The following is a 16495-nucleotide window of genomic DNA, read 5'->3' on the forward strand; positions in this document are numbered from 1 at the left end:
TGTGAGCACCTGGGCTAGATTCCCATCATGTGTTTCAAGGAATCTTAGGGTTCCAAGATAGCAGGGAAGAAGAGAAGGAGCTGAGCTAGTGAGACCCTCACCCCTACCCCAGCAAGAGTACCCTGGTCTTTATCTGGTTTTCTATTCAGTCTTTGAACAATTTTTTTTTTTCAGCTGTTTTCAAATCCAGAAACCTCTGATTGGGTCTGACCCATAGCTGGCTCGGGTGTCCCTTCGGCACCATGTCATCTGGATCTGCTTCTGGCAGTGCAGCCTCTAGTTCCAATGGTGTTGGTGACACCACATGACCCGTACTAGGCTCCCACTGGCAAACTCAAGAGAGGCGTCTGCAGGTGCTGCCCTGTGCCATCAGGATTGGCATCTTGGTGTGTTTTTAGTCTTCTCTCTTGGGTCCTAGGATCCAGGACTGCAGCTACATCCCTAGCACACCCCTCCTCTACCCCTGCAGAGTTGTGCATGGACTCACACTTGGTATCAGAGAGATCGTTAAATACACATTGCTGGGTCCCAAATAGGTTCTGAATGAGCGGATTTGGGGGCAGCCCAGGAATATGCATTTTTAAAGCTTCCCAAGGGGACTCTAGGAGGTGGTTCAGATTTCTGCCCTGAAGACAGCCGGCTTGGCTGGGCTCTGTCCCTTCCCTAGCAAGTCTCAAATCTGGCCCTTTATGAGGTGAGGAAGTCTAGAAAGTCACTTATTCTACCTAAAGTTTTCCTGGACAGTGGGGCTCTCTGCATTAATTAAAACCTGGAGGAACTTTCAGCCAGCCAGGATTTCCCAAAGTGGAGCCTTCTCTGTGCTAGAGAGCTTGTTCAAAAGGCTCACCCCACATCTGCAGGAGCTGAATCACTGCAAGTGAGGTCTGGGAATCTGCAGCTCAGGCACATTCTCTGGGTAAACAAACTCCCTCCACATCCCCAACAGACAAGAGAAACTGAGGATCAATAGTAAAAGTAAGGCCGAGCGCTGTGGTGCACGCCTGTAATCCCAGCGACTCAGGAGGCTGAGGCAGGAGGATCGCGAGTTCAAAGCCAGCCTCAGCAATGGTGAGGTGCTTAGCAGCTCAGTGAGACCCTGTCTCTAAATAAAAAATAGGGCTGGGGAGGTGGCTCAGTGGTCAAGTGCCCCTCCGAGTTCAATCCCTGGTACCAAAAAAAAAAAAAAAAAAAAGTAAAAGTGAATTGTCCCCAGTCATGATACACATTAGTAGTAGAAATGGTGTAGCCTCTGAATCTCCTCTTAGCTGAGTGTCAACTCCTCGGAACTCTCTGACAATCCAAGGTGTCTGCAGGCTCTTGGTCATCTGAGATGCCCCACGTGGCTGCCCTGGGATAGGCCTCTGCTATATTTGAAAAGACTTCAATTTCTAATCCAGTGGAAACTATCTGCTTTGGCCAGGCCCCTATGTGTCTGTGTGTGTGTGTTGGGCAAATATTTGGGCTATCCATGCAAACCTCCCTAACTTAGAAAGATTTCAGAAAGACAGACAGGAACAATGTGTACAAACAGAACCCCACTTTATTAGCAGTTAGTTCGAGATTGTACATTAATGGAGGAAGGTTCCCACTTTTAACACAACCCAAAACGGCTGGTTCGAGAGCCCTCGTCAGGTGAGCCAGGTAGCATTCCCTGGCCTACCCTCTCCCCACCCCCACAAGGGAAGAAAACCTCTGCCTGCTCCCTAATGTGCCCCCCACCCACTCCAGTCAGCCCTCTCCTGTCCCCAGGGAACAACATGAATTTCATGCACACATTACAAAAGGAGCCCTCTTGTGGATGAGAGAAGCCAGGCCAGCCCAAGATGCCCCGGCCCTCACCCTCCTCCAGGGCAGAGAGAGGAGTAAGTGCAGGAAGATGAGTGTCTTAGGAGAGAGCACAGCTGAGGTCTTCCCCAGGTCCTTGGCACTGACTATACACCAAGCCCACACCCGTCCCTCAGGGGAGCTGGAAACTCACCAGTCCTCTAAGCAGGAGAGCCTCCAGACCAGGAGGGCAAACCCCACATTGCCCAGAGGGCCTGGGGGTGGGCCTGGACCCCATCCACACTTCAACTCAAGCAGAGCTGCTTCCTGCACCTGTGTTTCAAAACCCCTGCTGTAGCCCCCATGGGCTCATTCTAGAGGTGGGGAAACTGAGACCCTGGGAGGAAGACTGTCATGCAGGCATCCAATGGATGCAGTTAGGATAATATCTCACAGCTCTGCTCCAGCCCAGTGGTCAGTCCTCATACCACAACTTAGGGAGGAATTTCCCCTAAGGACATTCCTGGTACGGGCCAGAGGCCTAGCTCTGCTCCAATGCCTAAGACCATGGGCCTCCAAGAAGTGAAAACCCTGGGACCACAGAACAGAGAGATGGATGCTATGTCTGGGACCCTGAGGTGCATCCCAGAGTCAAAGGAGCAGCCAGGCTCTTCCAAGCCAGAGACGTCTCATCCCAACAGGCCACATGCCTGGCTGGCATCCATGGTGCAATCACTTCTGCATGCCCTCCGTTCTCTCTTCCCAGGCCAGCATGTGCTGCTTGTGTCCATGGGCACCCCTCCCTGGCGCTCCTGTGGCTCCCATGGCCCCTCTGCTGGTTTGGCACTTGCTACAGGTGATGGTGGAGGTGCGTCTTAGGCAGGAGGGCACTGCCAAGTCAGCACAAAAGAAGGCAAAACCACCCTTGAGAGTACAGGAGATGGGGAAACATCAGACGGATTCTGACAGTGTGACAGTGCGACCTGACAGCAGGCCTGCTGGCCCCCAAAAGGATGTCACTTAAAAAACCAGATGGGCAGAAGGAAGACTTTTCAGCATTCCGAGAGATTTGAAAAACACAGTGACAAAATGCATCATATGCACCTTGATTGGATGCAAGTGCAAAACCAGGTCCGTTATTTGGGGGACAACTGGGGACAGCAGACTGTCAGGAAATGTCCATTTCTTGGCTGTGGTATTGGCCAGTGTGTAGGAGAAGGCTCTGACTTGGGTGATACGGGCAGAAGCATCTGGGGGCAAAGTCTCACGATGCTTGCAACTTACTTTCAAACTAGGTCAGAAAAACACACATATGTAGAGAGAGAGAAAAAAAGCCAATGTGGCAAAATGTTAATCATTTCAGCTCTCAATGCTCGGCAATGGGCATTCATGACCAATGTCTGGTAAAATATTTTTGACCTTGCTCTTCCCACTAACACCTGTGGGATGGCTCCATGTTGGGACCTCAGCCTCAGTGGGTCAGGCCAACAGTTTTCCTTTGCTGGGAGCTGATGGCCACCTCGTAAGCATGACCCAGAGCACTGGCTGCTTGTAGGCAGGGGCTCAGAAAAGGTCCATCTTTAAAGGTCGGACTCCTCTGAACTTTAAATGCAGTAAGATGCTCCAAACAGAAAATTCTCTCGAACCCTGAACGACACTCCACCTGCACCCACCCTAGGGCAAAGGCTGGCAGAGGGACTGCAAACTGGATGACAGTTACCAGCATAATTTAAGCTATTTTTCTCTCTCTCTTTATTTTTATGTTTTGCCAAATGCTTACAGTGGACAATGAAGACTGGTGATGCTGCATTTGCTCACCCTGGTTCTGTCTTCTCATAAGGGGGATCAACGCCTATTAGCTGAAAGCCCCTAGGACAACTCATTTCCCTGTCCTTACCCAATAGCTACAAGTCCCGGCTGCGTCTGGCCTGGCAGGTCCTTGAGAAAGGCTTGTTAGTGGGAAGGGACGTGGCAGTCACTAACACAGAAATTTAGAACAGGGGCAGGTCCAGTTCCAGGCTTCCAGAAAGATCTAAGCCAAACTCCAGAATATCTTCTCTGCTCTCATGGGTTTCAATCTGCCTGCTCCTACCTGAGGCCAGAAGCAGAGAGCAGTAGAGCCTCCCACCCCACCAGGGCCATTCCAGGCCAGGCCAGGCCAGCCCAGCTTGCTGAGCTTCAGCTGAGAGCAGGCCTCCAGCCCAAAGGGTGTGTGAGCCTCCCAGATCACGGGCCCAATTACCCATAGACAGTTGGGGAGTGATGATCAAGGCTGGCATTGGTGGAAGCCACTGCCCCACTGAGGGTCTAGTTCCAGCTTGTCCCTGGGAACACAGCAGTACAAGAGTAGACAAGCCACCCTGTCCCCAGGCACTGTGCTCCTCAGCCCTGCGGGGCCGACAGGGGCCAGGATTCTCCAGCTCATGGGCCCCAATGAGAAACACGGTGGAAACTCTGTTCTGTCCACACTAAAACCACCACATAGCAGGTCTGCCCAATGTCCCACTTCCTTCTCTACCCCGTGGAAAATTCGAGAAGAGGGAATCAACTCAGAACAAAGACTGATGGGGCCACAGGATGGGGAAAGACCTCCCGAGATAGAGAGAACAAGGCAGGGAAGTGAATGCAGATCTGGGGATGAGAAGGCTCAAAGGCACCTGGCTGGGAAGGAGTGGTTTGTCCCCATATCCTGGAATGACCACGGTTGTGACTGAGGGAGGGAAAGGAACCTGGCACAGAGTAGCGTCCCAAGGGTGGGCTCAGAGGCAGTGTGGCACTGGAAGAAGAGCACTGGACTCAGATTTGGGTCCCTGAGTTCAATTCTTGGCCCTGCTTCCAACTAGCCCTGTGACATCAGCCAAGCAGGCTATCTGCTTCCTGGACCCACTTTATACCTGCTGAAGGACCCTTCCAACCTCAAGATGCCAGAATCTTCTGAATAAGACCAGGCTCTCCAGAAAGAACTTCCCGGGTGTCAGGTGGAAGCTGAATTGGCAGTTGAGGGGCCAGGGAGAGGCACCTCCCTGGGTGCCTCAGTCACTTCACATTGTTAAAAGAAGGGGGGCAGGAGCAGAACCCAAGCAGAAAGCAGCCCAGAAATCCCAGGTCTGCAGGGGGCCTGGAGACACTCTGTGAGTCCCAGTGGGCACCCCTGCTCCCAGGGCAGCTCCCAACCTAGCACCATGTAAGGGGAGAGGGACAGGCCAGTTTGGGGCCCCAGGTCTCCCACCCTAGCCCCGGCTGTTTCCTTTGGCCACAACCCCACCCTCAGACTCCTAGGCTTCATGAAGCCAGATATCCTAGAGTTAGTCTTCCCTGTCCATGTCACCACCACTGTCCCCCTAGGGCAGGCCTAGGACAGCTGTGGCACTTGAGAGAGGGAACAGAGACCTCTCCAAGGGCACCTCCATACGGTCTCCTTGAGTCCCCAGACACGTGAAGACACACCCTCCCTAACTTCCATCTTATTCTCTAGCACTAAGATATGACATCCTTTGAGGCTGGGGCTTACCACCATTGTGTACGACTGAATTAAAAACAAACCCAACCAAAAAAAATATAATATATATATATACACATTATATATATATATATATATATATATAAAACACAGTGCGACCCCAGCACCCAGGGTATAAACTCTGGCACCAAGAAAACAAAACCCAAATATTAAAATACTTTAGCTTCTTAGTATTTGAGAGGTTAAGGGGTCTCTGAGAACCCTCGGCCACAGGTGTCTGGGGCAAAGCAGCGGGCGGCAGTCTTGCAAGCTCTGCCATGTCTGCTGGGGCCGAGGCGGTGGTGTGGGGACAAGGTATGTACAGGGGAACGTGTATACTGCAGACTCCTCAACAGCCTCCGTCTTTTACCACAGGAAACCACGCTTGTCATTACCCAGGGTGCAGCCAGGGGGCGGGGTTGAGCCGGAGTCTCTGGGCCCACATGGCATGGCAGTGCCCCAGGCCCTGCAGGAGGCCTTGAGGACTGGGTGGATACTGGAGGAACCAGAGATTCCTTCCCCAAAAAGGGAAGGTGAGATGTGAAGGTACTGACCCAAATGTGGCGGATCAGCATTCTTCCAAGGTGGCTGCCCTTACATGCAGCCTAGAGACTGCCCCTGGGTACCCAGCTGACCCCTGTGAAAGGCCTGCCTCAAAACACTCAGAGCCATGTTCAGTCTCTCCCCCTGGGTTGGCGAAAGGCCCAGCTGGGCTCTTCTCCCTTCCTGTCTGGAGAACAGGGAAGATATGGCAGCTAATACTGAGGAGACGCCCTGCTGCAGCAGGGGTGGTGGAGGCAGGAAGAGGGGGTGGTCAGTAGAGCACAGTGAGGGCCAGAAAAGAGTCTCACAGACTCCCTCTACCAGGAAGTGGCCTTCCACCAACAGGAAGCAGCCTCCCAGCACAGGCTGTGCACAGAATGGACCTCTGGTGGAGGGTGGTCCTGTAGGTCACAGACCCAGCAGTGGATGCTCGGAGGTGCTTGTGGGCCCGCCTGGCTTCTCCTGGCCCCACGTGGGCCTCAGCAGAGTATTGCTCATAGAATGCTGCCTGGCCCACTCCCCTCTCTGCAGGTCAGTCTGGCTCAGCGCACGGCAGGACATCCCGCCAACGTTCAGTCTGGCTGTGGTAGCTGCAGCTACCTGGTGTTCTGGAGGTCCTCCCGCAGCCAGGTGGGCAGTGTCTGGCCCATCTTGTACAGCAGCTTGGAAAGCTCGACATTGTGGTCCCGGTAGTAGTCCTTCAGGAAGGCTCGGGACTGCAACAGGAAGGAAAGCTCGGATGGGGCAATGAGCTGAGGTGGGCGTGGGCCCCGCCTTGCTGATACTGGCCTACACCATCCTCTTACAGATAGCAGGCTCCCCAGAAAGCCCTGGCACAGGAGCAGCAAACTCTCGCCCACAAGGTCAGAATTCTCATGACAGGGAGGAGAGAGAACTCTTCAAGCCAGAGGCTAAGGAAATACCATGAGATGCAGTCTGCACCCACATCTTATGCAGTCCTCTCCTATGAGAATGGCTATCCTTCCATTCCATGGCTCCAAATCTTGTGGCATGGACTCCAACTCCAGAGATCTTGCCCATCCTCTGGAAGCCTTCTTCCCCTCCCAACCCCAGCTTCTAGTGCACCCCATCCTGAATGCCCATAGCACAGGATGCACCTCTTCCTGCAGGAAGCTCTCCCTGCCATTATTCTAGCCCTATATGTGACTCATCTCCCCCTGGACTAGGCGTCCTTGAAGGTGACGACCTGTCTGTTATTCTTAAAACCTCACAGCACAGCCCTTAGCAGAAGGGTAGGGTACTGAAAACTTGTTTTAATAGATCAGTTCTGATCCACCATGGCCGAGACTGTCTTCTTCCCCCTTAAGAATACTGCCCAAGGGCTAGGCACGGTCCTGCATGCCTATAATACCAGCAGGAGGATCACAAGTTAAAGGCCAGCCTCAGCAACTTAGAGAGACACCCAGCAACTTAGAAAAACCCTATCTCAAAATAAAAAATAAAATGAACTGGCGATGTGTCAGAGGAAGATAGAGGCTCTGTCCTTTATGGGGACAGCTCCCCACCTGTCCAGCTTCCACAGGTGGGGTTTCTGCCACTTACGTCCAAATCCATCTCTGGATACTTCCGGCCTTTGCTTTTGCCCAGACACTTGGTTTTTCCTCCTTCAAGCAGCTGGCACCAAAATCCTTTCTTTGGATCAAACCTGTAGAGGTGAGGAAAGATTGGATGGAATTGGCCCAGCTATCCCTTCCCCACTCCAAGGCTTTGTGCACAGATCTAGGAAGAGCAGCACCCAGGAGCTAAGGAAGTCCACCCCCCTGTACACATGCTTGCACCCAAACCCACTGTGGAGCTGATATATGCCATCACTTGGCTCAAGTTTTGCCCTTGCGCTACACTAAACACATCCTCACTTCTCCCCATCAGAGGGCGGTCCCGTGTTCTGAGTCTTCTTTTGGTGGGGCTGAGCAGCCCCAGTTCCTCCAGCAATCCATAACGTGGACCCATTCCCATCCTGCATGATCAGGGAAGAGTTTTCTGAGCATTATTATTATTATTTTTTTAAGTCAAGAAGTCTTCTTTGGGGCTGGGATTGTGGCTCAGTAGTAGAACACTCGCCTAGCACGGGCAGGACCCGGGTTCAATACTCAGCACCACATAAAAAAATAAATAAATAAAGGCATTGTGTAGAGTCCATCTACAAAAAAGATTCTCTCTCTCTTAAAAAAAAAGAAGTCTTCTTACCTGTCCCAACTTCAAGTGAAAAAAGGGTAGGGAAAAGGTTTAGTCTAAGATTTTTGCTTTTAAATAACTTGCATCTTAATTAAGAAATGCTAAGGCATTGGCACTGGAGAGTTTCAAATTTTGGAGTAACTTTCAGAAATGACAGTACAGGACTAACTCCCGTGTGTGACATTATGGTGCCTTCAGGGACCCAATGTGCGCTGAAGCTCAGGAGCCATCAGAGGGTCTTGAGCCTGAGGGCATCAGGCAAGCAGAACACACATGTGGCAGGGAAGAGAGGTAAAGAATTCCGCACGATGACGGGGCAGGCATAAGATGACGATGACAATGACAATAACACTAGCAGTCAGCACCATCTAGCTCTGAGCCAAGAGTGCCACACTCATGCTCTCATCGAATTCAGGGACCCTCAGGAGGGAGGAGTCATACTCCTTAACCCCATCTTACAGGTGAGGGAAGCCAAGCCCCAGGCTAAGGGACTCATCCAGGGTCAGAGCTAAGGATGGGTCTGCGGTCCTGAGCAGGCCTCTTCGACACCAGGGCCCACCCCTGGGGCTGCCGCTGCTTTCGGTTCTGACATGAAGATCTGACTTCCCTTCCCTTCTCCACTTTCAACCTCCAGCCCAGTGAGGAAGGGAGGGAATATTCCTTTTTTTGGTACCAGGGATTGAACTCAGGGGCACTCGACCACTGAGCCGCATCCACAGCCCTATTTTGTATTTTATTTAGAGACACTGAGCTGCTTAGCACCTGGCCGTTGATGAGGCTGGCTTTGAACTCGCGATCCTCCAGTCTCAGCCTCTCAAGCCACTGGGATTACAGGTGTGCTCCACCCAGCCTGGCTAGGAGGAAATATTCTTGCTGTAAGATTTCCCAAGAAAGCGCCAGGCAGGGGGCTTTATTCCACCTTCTCTTGGGGCCCCTCCTCCAGCCAAGTGTGTCCTTTCTCTATGACACCGCACTGGAGGCAGCCTCTCCCCCAACCCCCCACCTGGCAGCACAGGGTGGCCCTTCCTCACGGTGAGAAGGCATTCCTGGTGCACTTGCACCAGGTTCTGGGCGAGTGGGGTTACTGGCCACCGACAACAATAGTTCTAGCTTCCTTTTCCTGAAATCATATTATAAGTCAAAATCTAATGTTAGGAAACTCTTGTGGAAATTGGGATTAACACTCTGAAAATGTTCAGCCCAGACAGAACTGAACTGAAGAGGATACTCCAGGGTGGGCTGACTGGAGCAGAACAGATTCATCACCTCCCTTTTCCTTAAGCTAGTACTTTTATTAATATGATTTTTTATTAAAATAACATATTGATATTAGCTTTCTTGCTGAATAGCCATCAGGGCAGTGCTGCATACTTTCTCAAACTTGCCAACTCTATTAAGTTGTGTCGCCCCATTATTATTCAAGCCTTTGTCTTTTTTGGCCCAGGTGCCAAAAAACAGGGAAATCACCCTGTTGAATGGTCAATACAGTACTCACGCCAAGGTTTTATGGTAGTCAATGGTATTGGTCACCCCAAGGAATTTCTGCACTGTGTCCATCACTTTGGCAGGTTCTGTTCTTAGCAGTTTGCCATCCAAGACCAGAATCTAGAAAGAACGAAAGGAAGAAAGGTGATCTGGACTTGCTTTCACCTAAAGGGCAAAACAGGATCAGAGGCCTCGGCAGCAGGAGTGGCCTGGCTGTGGGTTGGGGTCTGTGCTTTCTAATCTGCCTCTGCCTCCAGCTCTGAATGGCAGGTGTCCCCAAGACTCAGTCCTTTGTGGTCTAACTTCTTGCTCTCTGCCAATTTCCCTTGGCCCATATCAATCTTTCCTAGAACTTAAATGATCAAAAAAACCTTGCTTACGCCAGATGCAGTGGTGCACGCCTGCTACTAGGGAGGTCAAGGTAGGTGGACTGCAAGTTCAAGTCCAGTCTTGACAACTTAATAAGACCCTGTCTCAAAATAAAAAATAAAAAGGATTGGAGATGCCAGGCATGGTGGCACATGCCTGTGATTTCAGACTCAGGAGGCTGAGGCAGGATGATCGTGAGTTCAAAGTCAGCCTCAGCAATTAGCAAGGCCCCAAGCAGCTTAGAGAGACCCTGTCTCAAAACATAAAAAGGGTTGAGGATGTGGCTCAGTGGTTAGTGCCTCTGGGTTCAATCCCCAGTACCAAGAAAAAAAGGCAGGGGAGGGGTGGTTGGGGATGTAGTTCAGAGGTAAAGCACCCGTGGGTTCAATCCCCAGTGCCACACAGAACAACCCGGCCTACTCTTTGTATCCCTGTAACCTCCCTCTTCCACCTCTCAACAAGCTTCCAGCCCACACCCCCATCTCCAGCTCCAGACTTCAGGGGGGTTCTCTGAAAGGCCTCATGGAATCTGACCTGTGCCCCTCTCCAGCCAGGCTCTTGCTTCCCCCAGCACACCCTAGCCTCCTGGTCCCAGCTGCCACCATGGCAGAACTCACCCTCCCAAAGGGCAGGGGCAGGGAATTACCTGGTTGGCGTGAAAGGCACTAAGCCAGCGCTCAATGTGGGTGGCATACCAGCCAGGGACCAGGCAGCGGCTCTGGAGGGCACGCAGCTTTGCGGACGCAGCAGGGCCAGCTGTGATCACCTCGTGGAAGGTGTACTTCAGGGCCACTGGGTCGTCATGGGCTCGCTGGTGCTGCAGGCAAAGGGGGGAGGTGAGCATGTCACAGGAAGAACCAAAGAAGAGGCCTTTGTGGGACAGCAGATGGGTCATGGTGCTGGAAGATTCTAGCTGGAAGCAAGAGGCCTGTGCCCAAGTCCTGAGTCTGCCTCTCCTCATTGGCTGGCCCCTGGGAAGTACTGGCCCCAGAGTCCTAGTTTTGCCATCTTTGAACAAGATCAAGTTTCCAGCGTTGGTCATTCCCATGTGGTCCCTGAGCCCTGCGCCAAACTGAGCACTCTGTTTCAAGGAGACCAGAAGAACTGAGTAAAACTGAAAAAGAAAATGCCAGATCTGAGCCACCTCAAATAACCCCAGTGGGCCATCAGCATCTGCAGAACTCTGAGTCCAGAGCATGGGGACCTGCCCACCAGGCGACGCTCACCAGCCCTGGGCCTGACGAGCACCACAGGCAGCCCAGGGCAGGAGCCGCAGTGATAGTGCAGAGCAGCCTCCTGCTCACCAGACTTCCCAGACACCAGCCTGCCCTCCCCTGGCTCCTTTTTAGATCCTCCTGGTATAAATTAGTCTCCATTACCTGCCTTCATCATGGACAGAGAAAACCAGGTCTTAGATTGACAACAGCTGGGTTCAAAATGCCATCACATGAACCTTGCTGAGTGTTAGTTTGCTCTTCTGTGTGAAGGGAACACACACACACATACACACACACACACACACACATACACACACACAAACGAAGCCTTCCTCTGCTTTCTAGAAACTACTGTGAAGCTCCAGTGAGGTGGCAGAAGTTAAGCACTGTCACTAGCATGGGACTAGCTTCACCTCTGACACCCTAATGTCCCCCATGAAAGTGGCCAGCCAGCGCCTTCCTCCTTGCCAGGAGGTGGGAGCACAGGCGCAGCAGGATGGGGATGTGGCCTACCGTGTTGGTGGGACTTTCCCCTAAAGAGTCAGACCACAGGAAAGGCAGAATTAGGGCACGAACCAAAGTCCTGGGGACAAGAAGCAGAGAGGGCTCAGGAAGGGGCAGAGAGGCAAGAGGTCTGAGGGACTCGGAACAGGGAGAACATGGCGCCTGAGCACTGCAAAGACACAGCACAGCTCAATGAAGCAGTACAGAAGCAACCAAGTGAAGAGGACCAAAGGGTGGCAGAGAGCCACCCAAAGTGGCCAGATTGGAAAGACAGCTTCCTGGCTGGAATAATGGACACCTCCCCCATAACCACACGCTAAGGCCCAGGGGTCCCCTGACACCACAAATAAATCTGGTCTGCTGGCCTGATGAGGGTGGTCAGGATCCTGGCCTTGGTCACCAAAGGTACTTCTGAATCAAAGCACTTGGCAGCATGGCATAATTCCAGAAAGACTGGCAAGCAGAGGAGGGACAGGCCTGTCCCCGGAGCCCAGGGGACAGTCTATAAGCATTTCTATAAGCCCAGAAGACTGCACTTAAGGAATTCAATCAGGTCATAGAAATGAAAGAAAGCTCTGCCATTTAACATGTCTCCAGTAGAGACTAAGACTCATCCCTCTCGAGATGTCCTGCAATCCAGGTAACTGCTGTCCCTGATCAGACACCCACTAGGAATGGCAGGTCCTGAGCTAGGTACACTGGCACACACCTACAATTCCAGCTACTTGGGAGGCTAAAGCAGGAGGATCACAAGATCAAGGCCAGCCTTAGCAACATAAATTGAGCCAGACCCTGCCTCAAAATAAAAATTTTTAAAGGCTGGGCTTGTGGCTCAGTGGCAGAGCACTTGCTGGGCATGAAGAAGCCCTGGGTTCAATCCCCAGGACTTTCCCTCTGAAAAAGGCAGGTCCTGTGTCTTGTCCTCTGAGTTCCCACTCCCGCCCCACTAGTGTCCAGCAGAGAAGATGCAGTCAGTGTGGCCCGACCACTGTTTGCAAATCTAGACTGCATCAAGGTCTAATCAGCCTCTAAGCCATGTCCATGTCAGAGTCACAAGCAGGACCCTCTGAAGCTCAGGGGTAGACCAGTAACTGGTGCCGCCCTTCAGCATCAACTTCTGCTAGTCACCTGCACAGGCTAGAGGCATCATGAAGACAGGCTCTATTCTGACCCATCGCCACATCCACACTGCTCAGGGCTGGCACACAGCAGCATCTGATCAGCATTCGCTGAGCAAATGAACATCAGACAGATCCCAGCCCCCAGGACCTCTACCATGCTCTCACCTGGTACCAGGAATAGGCCCGGTCAGCTGGGTTGATGAGGATGGTGAGGATCTTGGCCTTGGGCAACAGGGCAGCTGCACGCCGGGGCGCCACTTCCGAATCAAAGTAATTGGCGCTTTTCTCAAAGTAGAAGTCGGAGGTGGTATTGGAAGGGATAGGGAAGAACTCCATGTACCTGCAGGAAGCCCAGAGAGGGGTGCTCACAGGCAAGACTCATGAGGAAGGGGCCGCAGGAGAGCAGTGTGAGAGCGAGTGTCCCAGCGGGTAGAGCATCCTCAGAAAGCAAGCAGGGCACACTGCTCCAGCCAAACCAGGACTCGCTGATTCTAGAGAGAATGGTCACCTGGCAGTCTCCCTAGTCAAATTCGTGCCTTTTCAGTGGAGGCTGTGGCATCAGGAGGATCTGAGGATTTGTGGGTGTGATGGGGTTGCAGGCATGGGGTGGGGGTTGTGTCCTTTATCCTAAACTCATATCCTGCCCCAGTGGAGGCTCCCACAGCACAACTGGCAGGCCCTAACTCTGCCTCTAGGGGGCAGGATGGGGCTCAGAGTGGCTCCCCTCTTAGCCCACACAGGACCAGCCCCGAGGGGATGGCTGCCCTCTGGAGCTTTTTTCCTGACCTGGGATGATGTCCAGTCTGTCTCTATGGACCTGGAGACAAAGGGGAGGGTCACCTGCCACCCTCCCCAGTCTGCTAAGCACAATTTTTGAGAATACTGTCCCATATCCTGCCCACAGGGATGACTAAATAAACTGCCCAGACTCCCCCAAGAGCACCTACTCACATAGAATCACGTGCAATTGGGGATTCACAGGAAGCCAAATATTCCCTAATTAAGGGTATAGGTTTTCCATCCCATAAAATGGGGTTTCTCGAGGGGGCCCAAGGACCCCTTTACAGATTGCCTAGAGCTTTTTAGATTCCTGTGCCCCATCTAAGACCTGTCTACAGAATCAAAATCTTGGGAATGGGGTCATGGAATCTCCCTCTCTCACTTTTCTATATCTTGATTGTGATACCTACTTTGAGAAAGCTCAGAAAACAGAAGTTTTTGCTTCCTAAGCTATAGCAAAGACATTTGGCAGCCAACTTGGCTTTTCTACTTTACCTGGTAATAAACAGCCACACTTACTACAGACATGCAAATGTACTGCTGCGGGTGCTGCCCCCAGCCCTACTGAAGACTGCTACCTACATGGCTTGCACCATATTACCTTTATTAAAACACACAACACTAACTTCCAATAATATATCTGGTCACATGGGGTTTTAGGTAAGAGACTAGACATGTTGAGAGATGTAGAAAGATGGATGGATGGCTGAATGGACACACAGGTAGACAGACAGACAGTGAGAAGATAGACAGATAAAAGAAAAACACCAAATAGCAAAGGGAAGGCACACAATCTCTCCCTCCAGGCAATCTGTCATTATAATAACACTACATCATGGTCACACCTGTACATACAAGGTTTAAAAAGGCAACAACAGGGAAAGATGCAAACTGAGAAACTAGAGAGTAGAACCAGCCCAAGCTATCCCCCAGTGCACACTGACGGTCACCTCTGTAGAAGGTTCTGGTGGGCAGCCTCCACTTTAACTACCTCCCCAGGTGCCCCCTAGAACTCAGCTAGTGCTTCCAAAGGCCCACAGGAACATCTTCTCTCCACAGTTGGCCACACATGGTGGGAAGGGCCAGTTGTCAGCCAGAGCACTTGGATTTTAGTCCCTGCTCTGTCACCAGCAAACCTTGGGACCTTGTGTGAGTTCCTCCCCTCCTCTGGGACTCAGGATGTTTTGTACAAGCCAGGGAAGGACTCAACCCTGCCTTCAGCAGTCTCTGTCCCAGGCGATAATGCAAAGGGGCAAAGGGCTTCCTCATGGAGCACCCTGCCTGTGACAACACTCCCACCATGACTCAAGGGTCACTGTGCCTTGTCCCTGTTTATAGGAACTGTAGCTGTGTGTGAACAAGCAGCAGCTGCTTCCTGCTGTGGCCACAGTGACCTCCCCACCACCTCTGGAATGGCCTTCCTGTCCTGCTATAGATCGAGAGGCTCACTCACCAGTCAATGCCTCTGTGATAGTTGTGGCCATTAAAAAACTGGATCTCCTCGAAGGTCTCTGAGCTGGGGTAGTTGCTGCTTAGGTCCGGGTGCATGCCCAGGAACAAGTAGAGGGCTGTGGTGCCTGTAGGGATGGGAGGCAGCTGAGCCCACAGCCGAACCCCCAACTCAAGGATGGAGCCTGGGTTCTGGGCCTCGCTCCCCCTTTTCTCTACAAGGACCTGGGAAAATTCCTGCCTTTCTCTGGGTCTAGGTCTTCTTGTCTGTAAAAGGAACTGCACTACATCCAGGATGGCAAATACAGGGCCTGCATGTGGACACCCCAACACCTGTACCCTGCAGACATCACTCATCTATTACAGTCTTCTTCATTCCTAAACAAGGGCTTGTCCTCTGACTCCTCCTCACAGCACTCCGACAGCCACGTCCCACTGACTGCTGTCTCCTTAGAATTAGAACTAGATGCTTTCTGCTGGCCTTTTCTGCTCGAGACCTCTGTCCCCTGGCACTTGGGAAAAGCCCCCGCCCAGGCCCTCCCTGTGTTAACATGGAACTCTGAAGACCCACAAGTTCTGGTTCTGATGCCTCCTGTTCCAGCTCCGCTCCTCCCTCCTCCCTAGAAAGACTCCTCATTCATTCCCTATGGCATGTTTCCATGGTTCATATCTACAGAAGCATCCAGAAGAGGAGGCCATAGAGTCTGGTGATTGAGAATATGAGCTTTGGGGTCACAGAGATCAGGGTGTGGCACTGTCATTTCCTAACGTGCTGTGTTAGGGAAAACTCAACCTCTCTGAGCTGTAACCCGGGAGTGGTCTTACAGACTCACGTGGGTGGCAAATGCCTGGCGATCATGTCACTGCTCCCTCCCTGCACCTCTGTTAGACACAGCTGACTGGCCACAGCCCACCCTGCACTGGGCCAGTTGTACCAGGTACTGCTTAAACTTGCAGATAAGCTGCCAGAACACAAAGAGAGGTCCCTGAGGCTGCAGTTCAGGACAACCAGGAGAATGCCATGCGCATCCCATCCATCCCCATCCCATGTCCACACTGATGGGCGAGTCACATTCCCCCAAATTTTACTCTCACTTCTGGGGAAGGAGTGGGTAGACTCCTGGGGAGTGGGACCAAGGGAATGTGGTCCCTAGAATTCTGTGGCTGAGATGGCAGGTGTTGGGAGAGGATGGGTGAAGGGTGGGGAGACCTACCTGTTTTCTGGGGACCAATGATGAGGAGCTTTGGGAAGCGGTCACATGTCTTCTCCTTGGACCAGATGTCCTTGTGGCGTTTGTCTTCGCAGGGGTCCTAAAACAACATTGGGAGGATGTGAGGGAAGCCCAAAACCCAGTGAAGAGGCTCCCAGGACCATGTGGCCCTTCCATTGCTGACTGACAGGCATAGTATCTGCATGTGGCCTTGCCACCTCTCACCCCCAGACACTTGGGCTGCAACAGGCAGGGACCATTTCTGGTTAGTCTCACGTGTCCCACAGAGTCTGGCGAAATGCCCAGCTGTATGCTGGACACATAATGGGAACTCACAAGCACTTGAATTGAACTGGA

General features: G+C 52.2%; 1 protein-coding gene across 8 annotated transcripts in view; it reads right to left on the minus strand.

The window, feature by feature from the left end:
- Window positions 1–1522: 1522 nt before the first annotated feature.
- Window positions 1523–16495, minus strand: part of Ndst1 (N-deacetylase and N-sulfotransferase 1) — an 83386-nt gene continuing 68413 nt past the window's right edge. For all 8 annotated transcript variants that reach the window (XM_027949260.3, XM_071612231.1, XM_071612232.1 and 5 more), the window contains 7 exons: window positions 16142–16238; window positions 14932–15055; window positions 12864–13038; window positions 10503–10673; window positions 9498–9607; window positions 7370–7472; window positions 1523–6522 (listed from right to left, as the gene is read on the minus strand). In XM_027949260.3, the coding sequence (XP_027805061.1) occupies window positions 6403–6522; window positions 7370–7472; window positions 9498–9607; window positions 10503–10673; window positions 12864–13038; window positions 14932–15055; window positions 16142–16238 (900 nt within the window). In that variant the 3' untranslated portion in view covers window positions 1523–6402. The remainder of the gene's footprint in view (window positions 6523–7369; window positions 7473–9497; window positions 9608–10502; window positions 10674–12863; window positions 13039–14931; window positions 15056–16141; window positions 16239–16495) is intronic.

This window comes from Marmota flaviventris, chromosome 5 (assembly GCF_047511675.1).
Source record: "Marmota flaviventris isolate mMarFla1 chromosome 5, mMarFla1.hap1, whole genome shotgun sequence".
In the NCBI taxonomy this organism is placed as follows: Eukaryota; Metazoa; Chordata; class Mammalia; order Rodentia; family Sciuridae; genus Marmota; species Marmota flaviventris.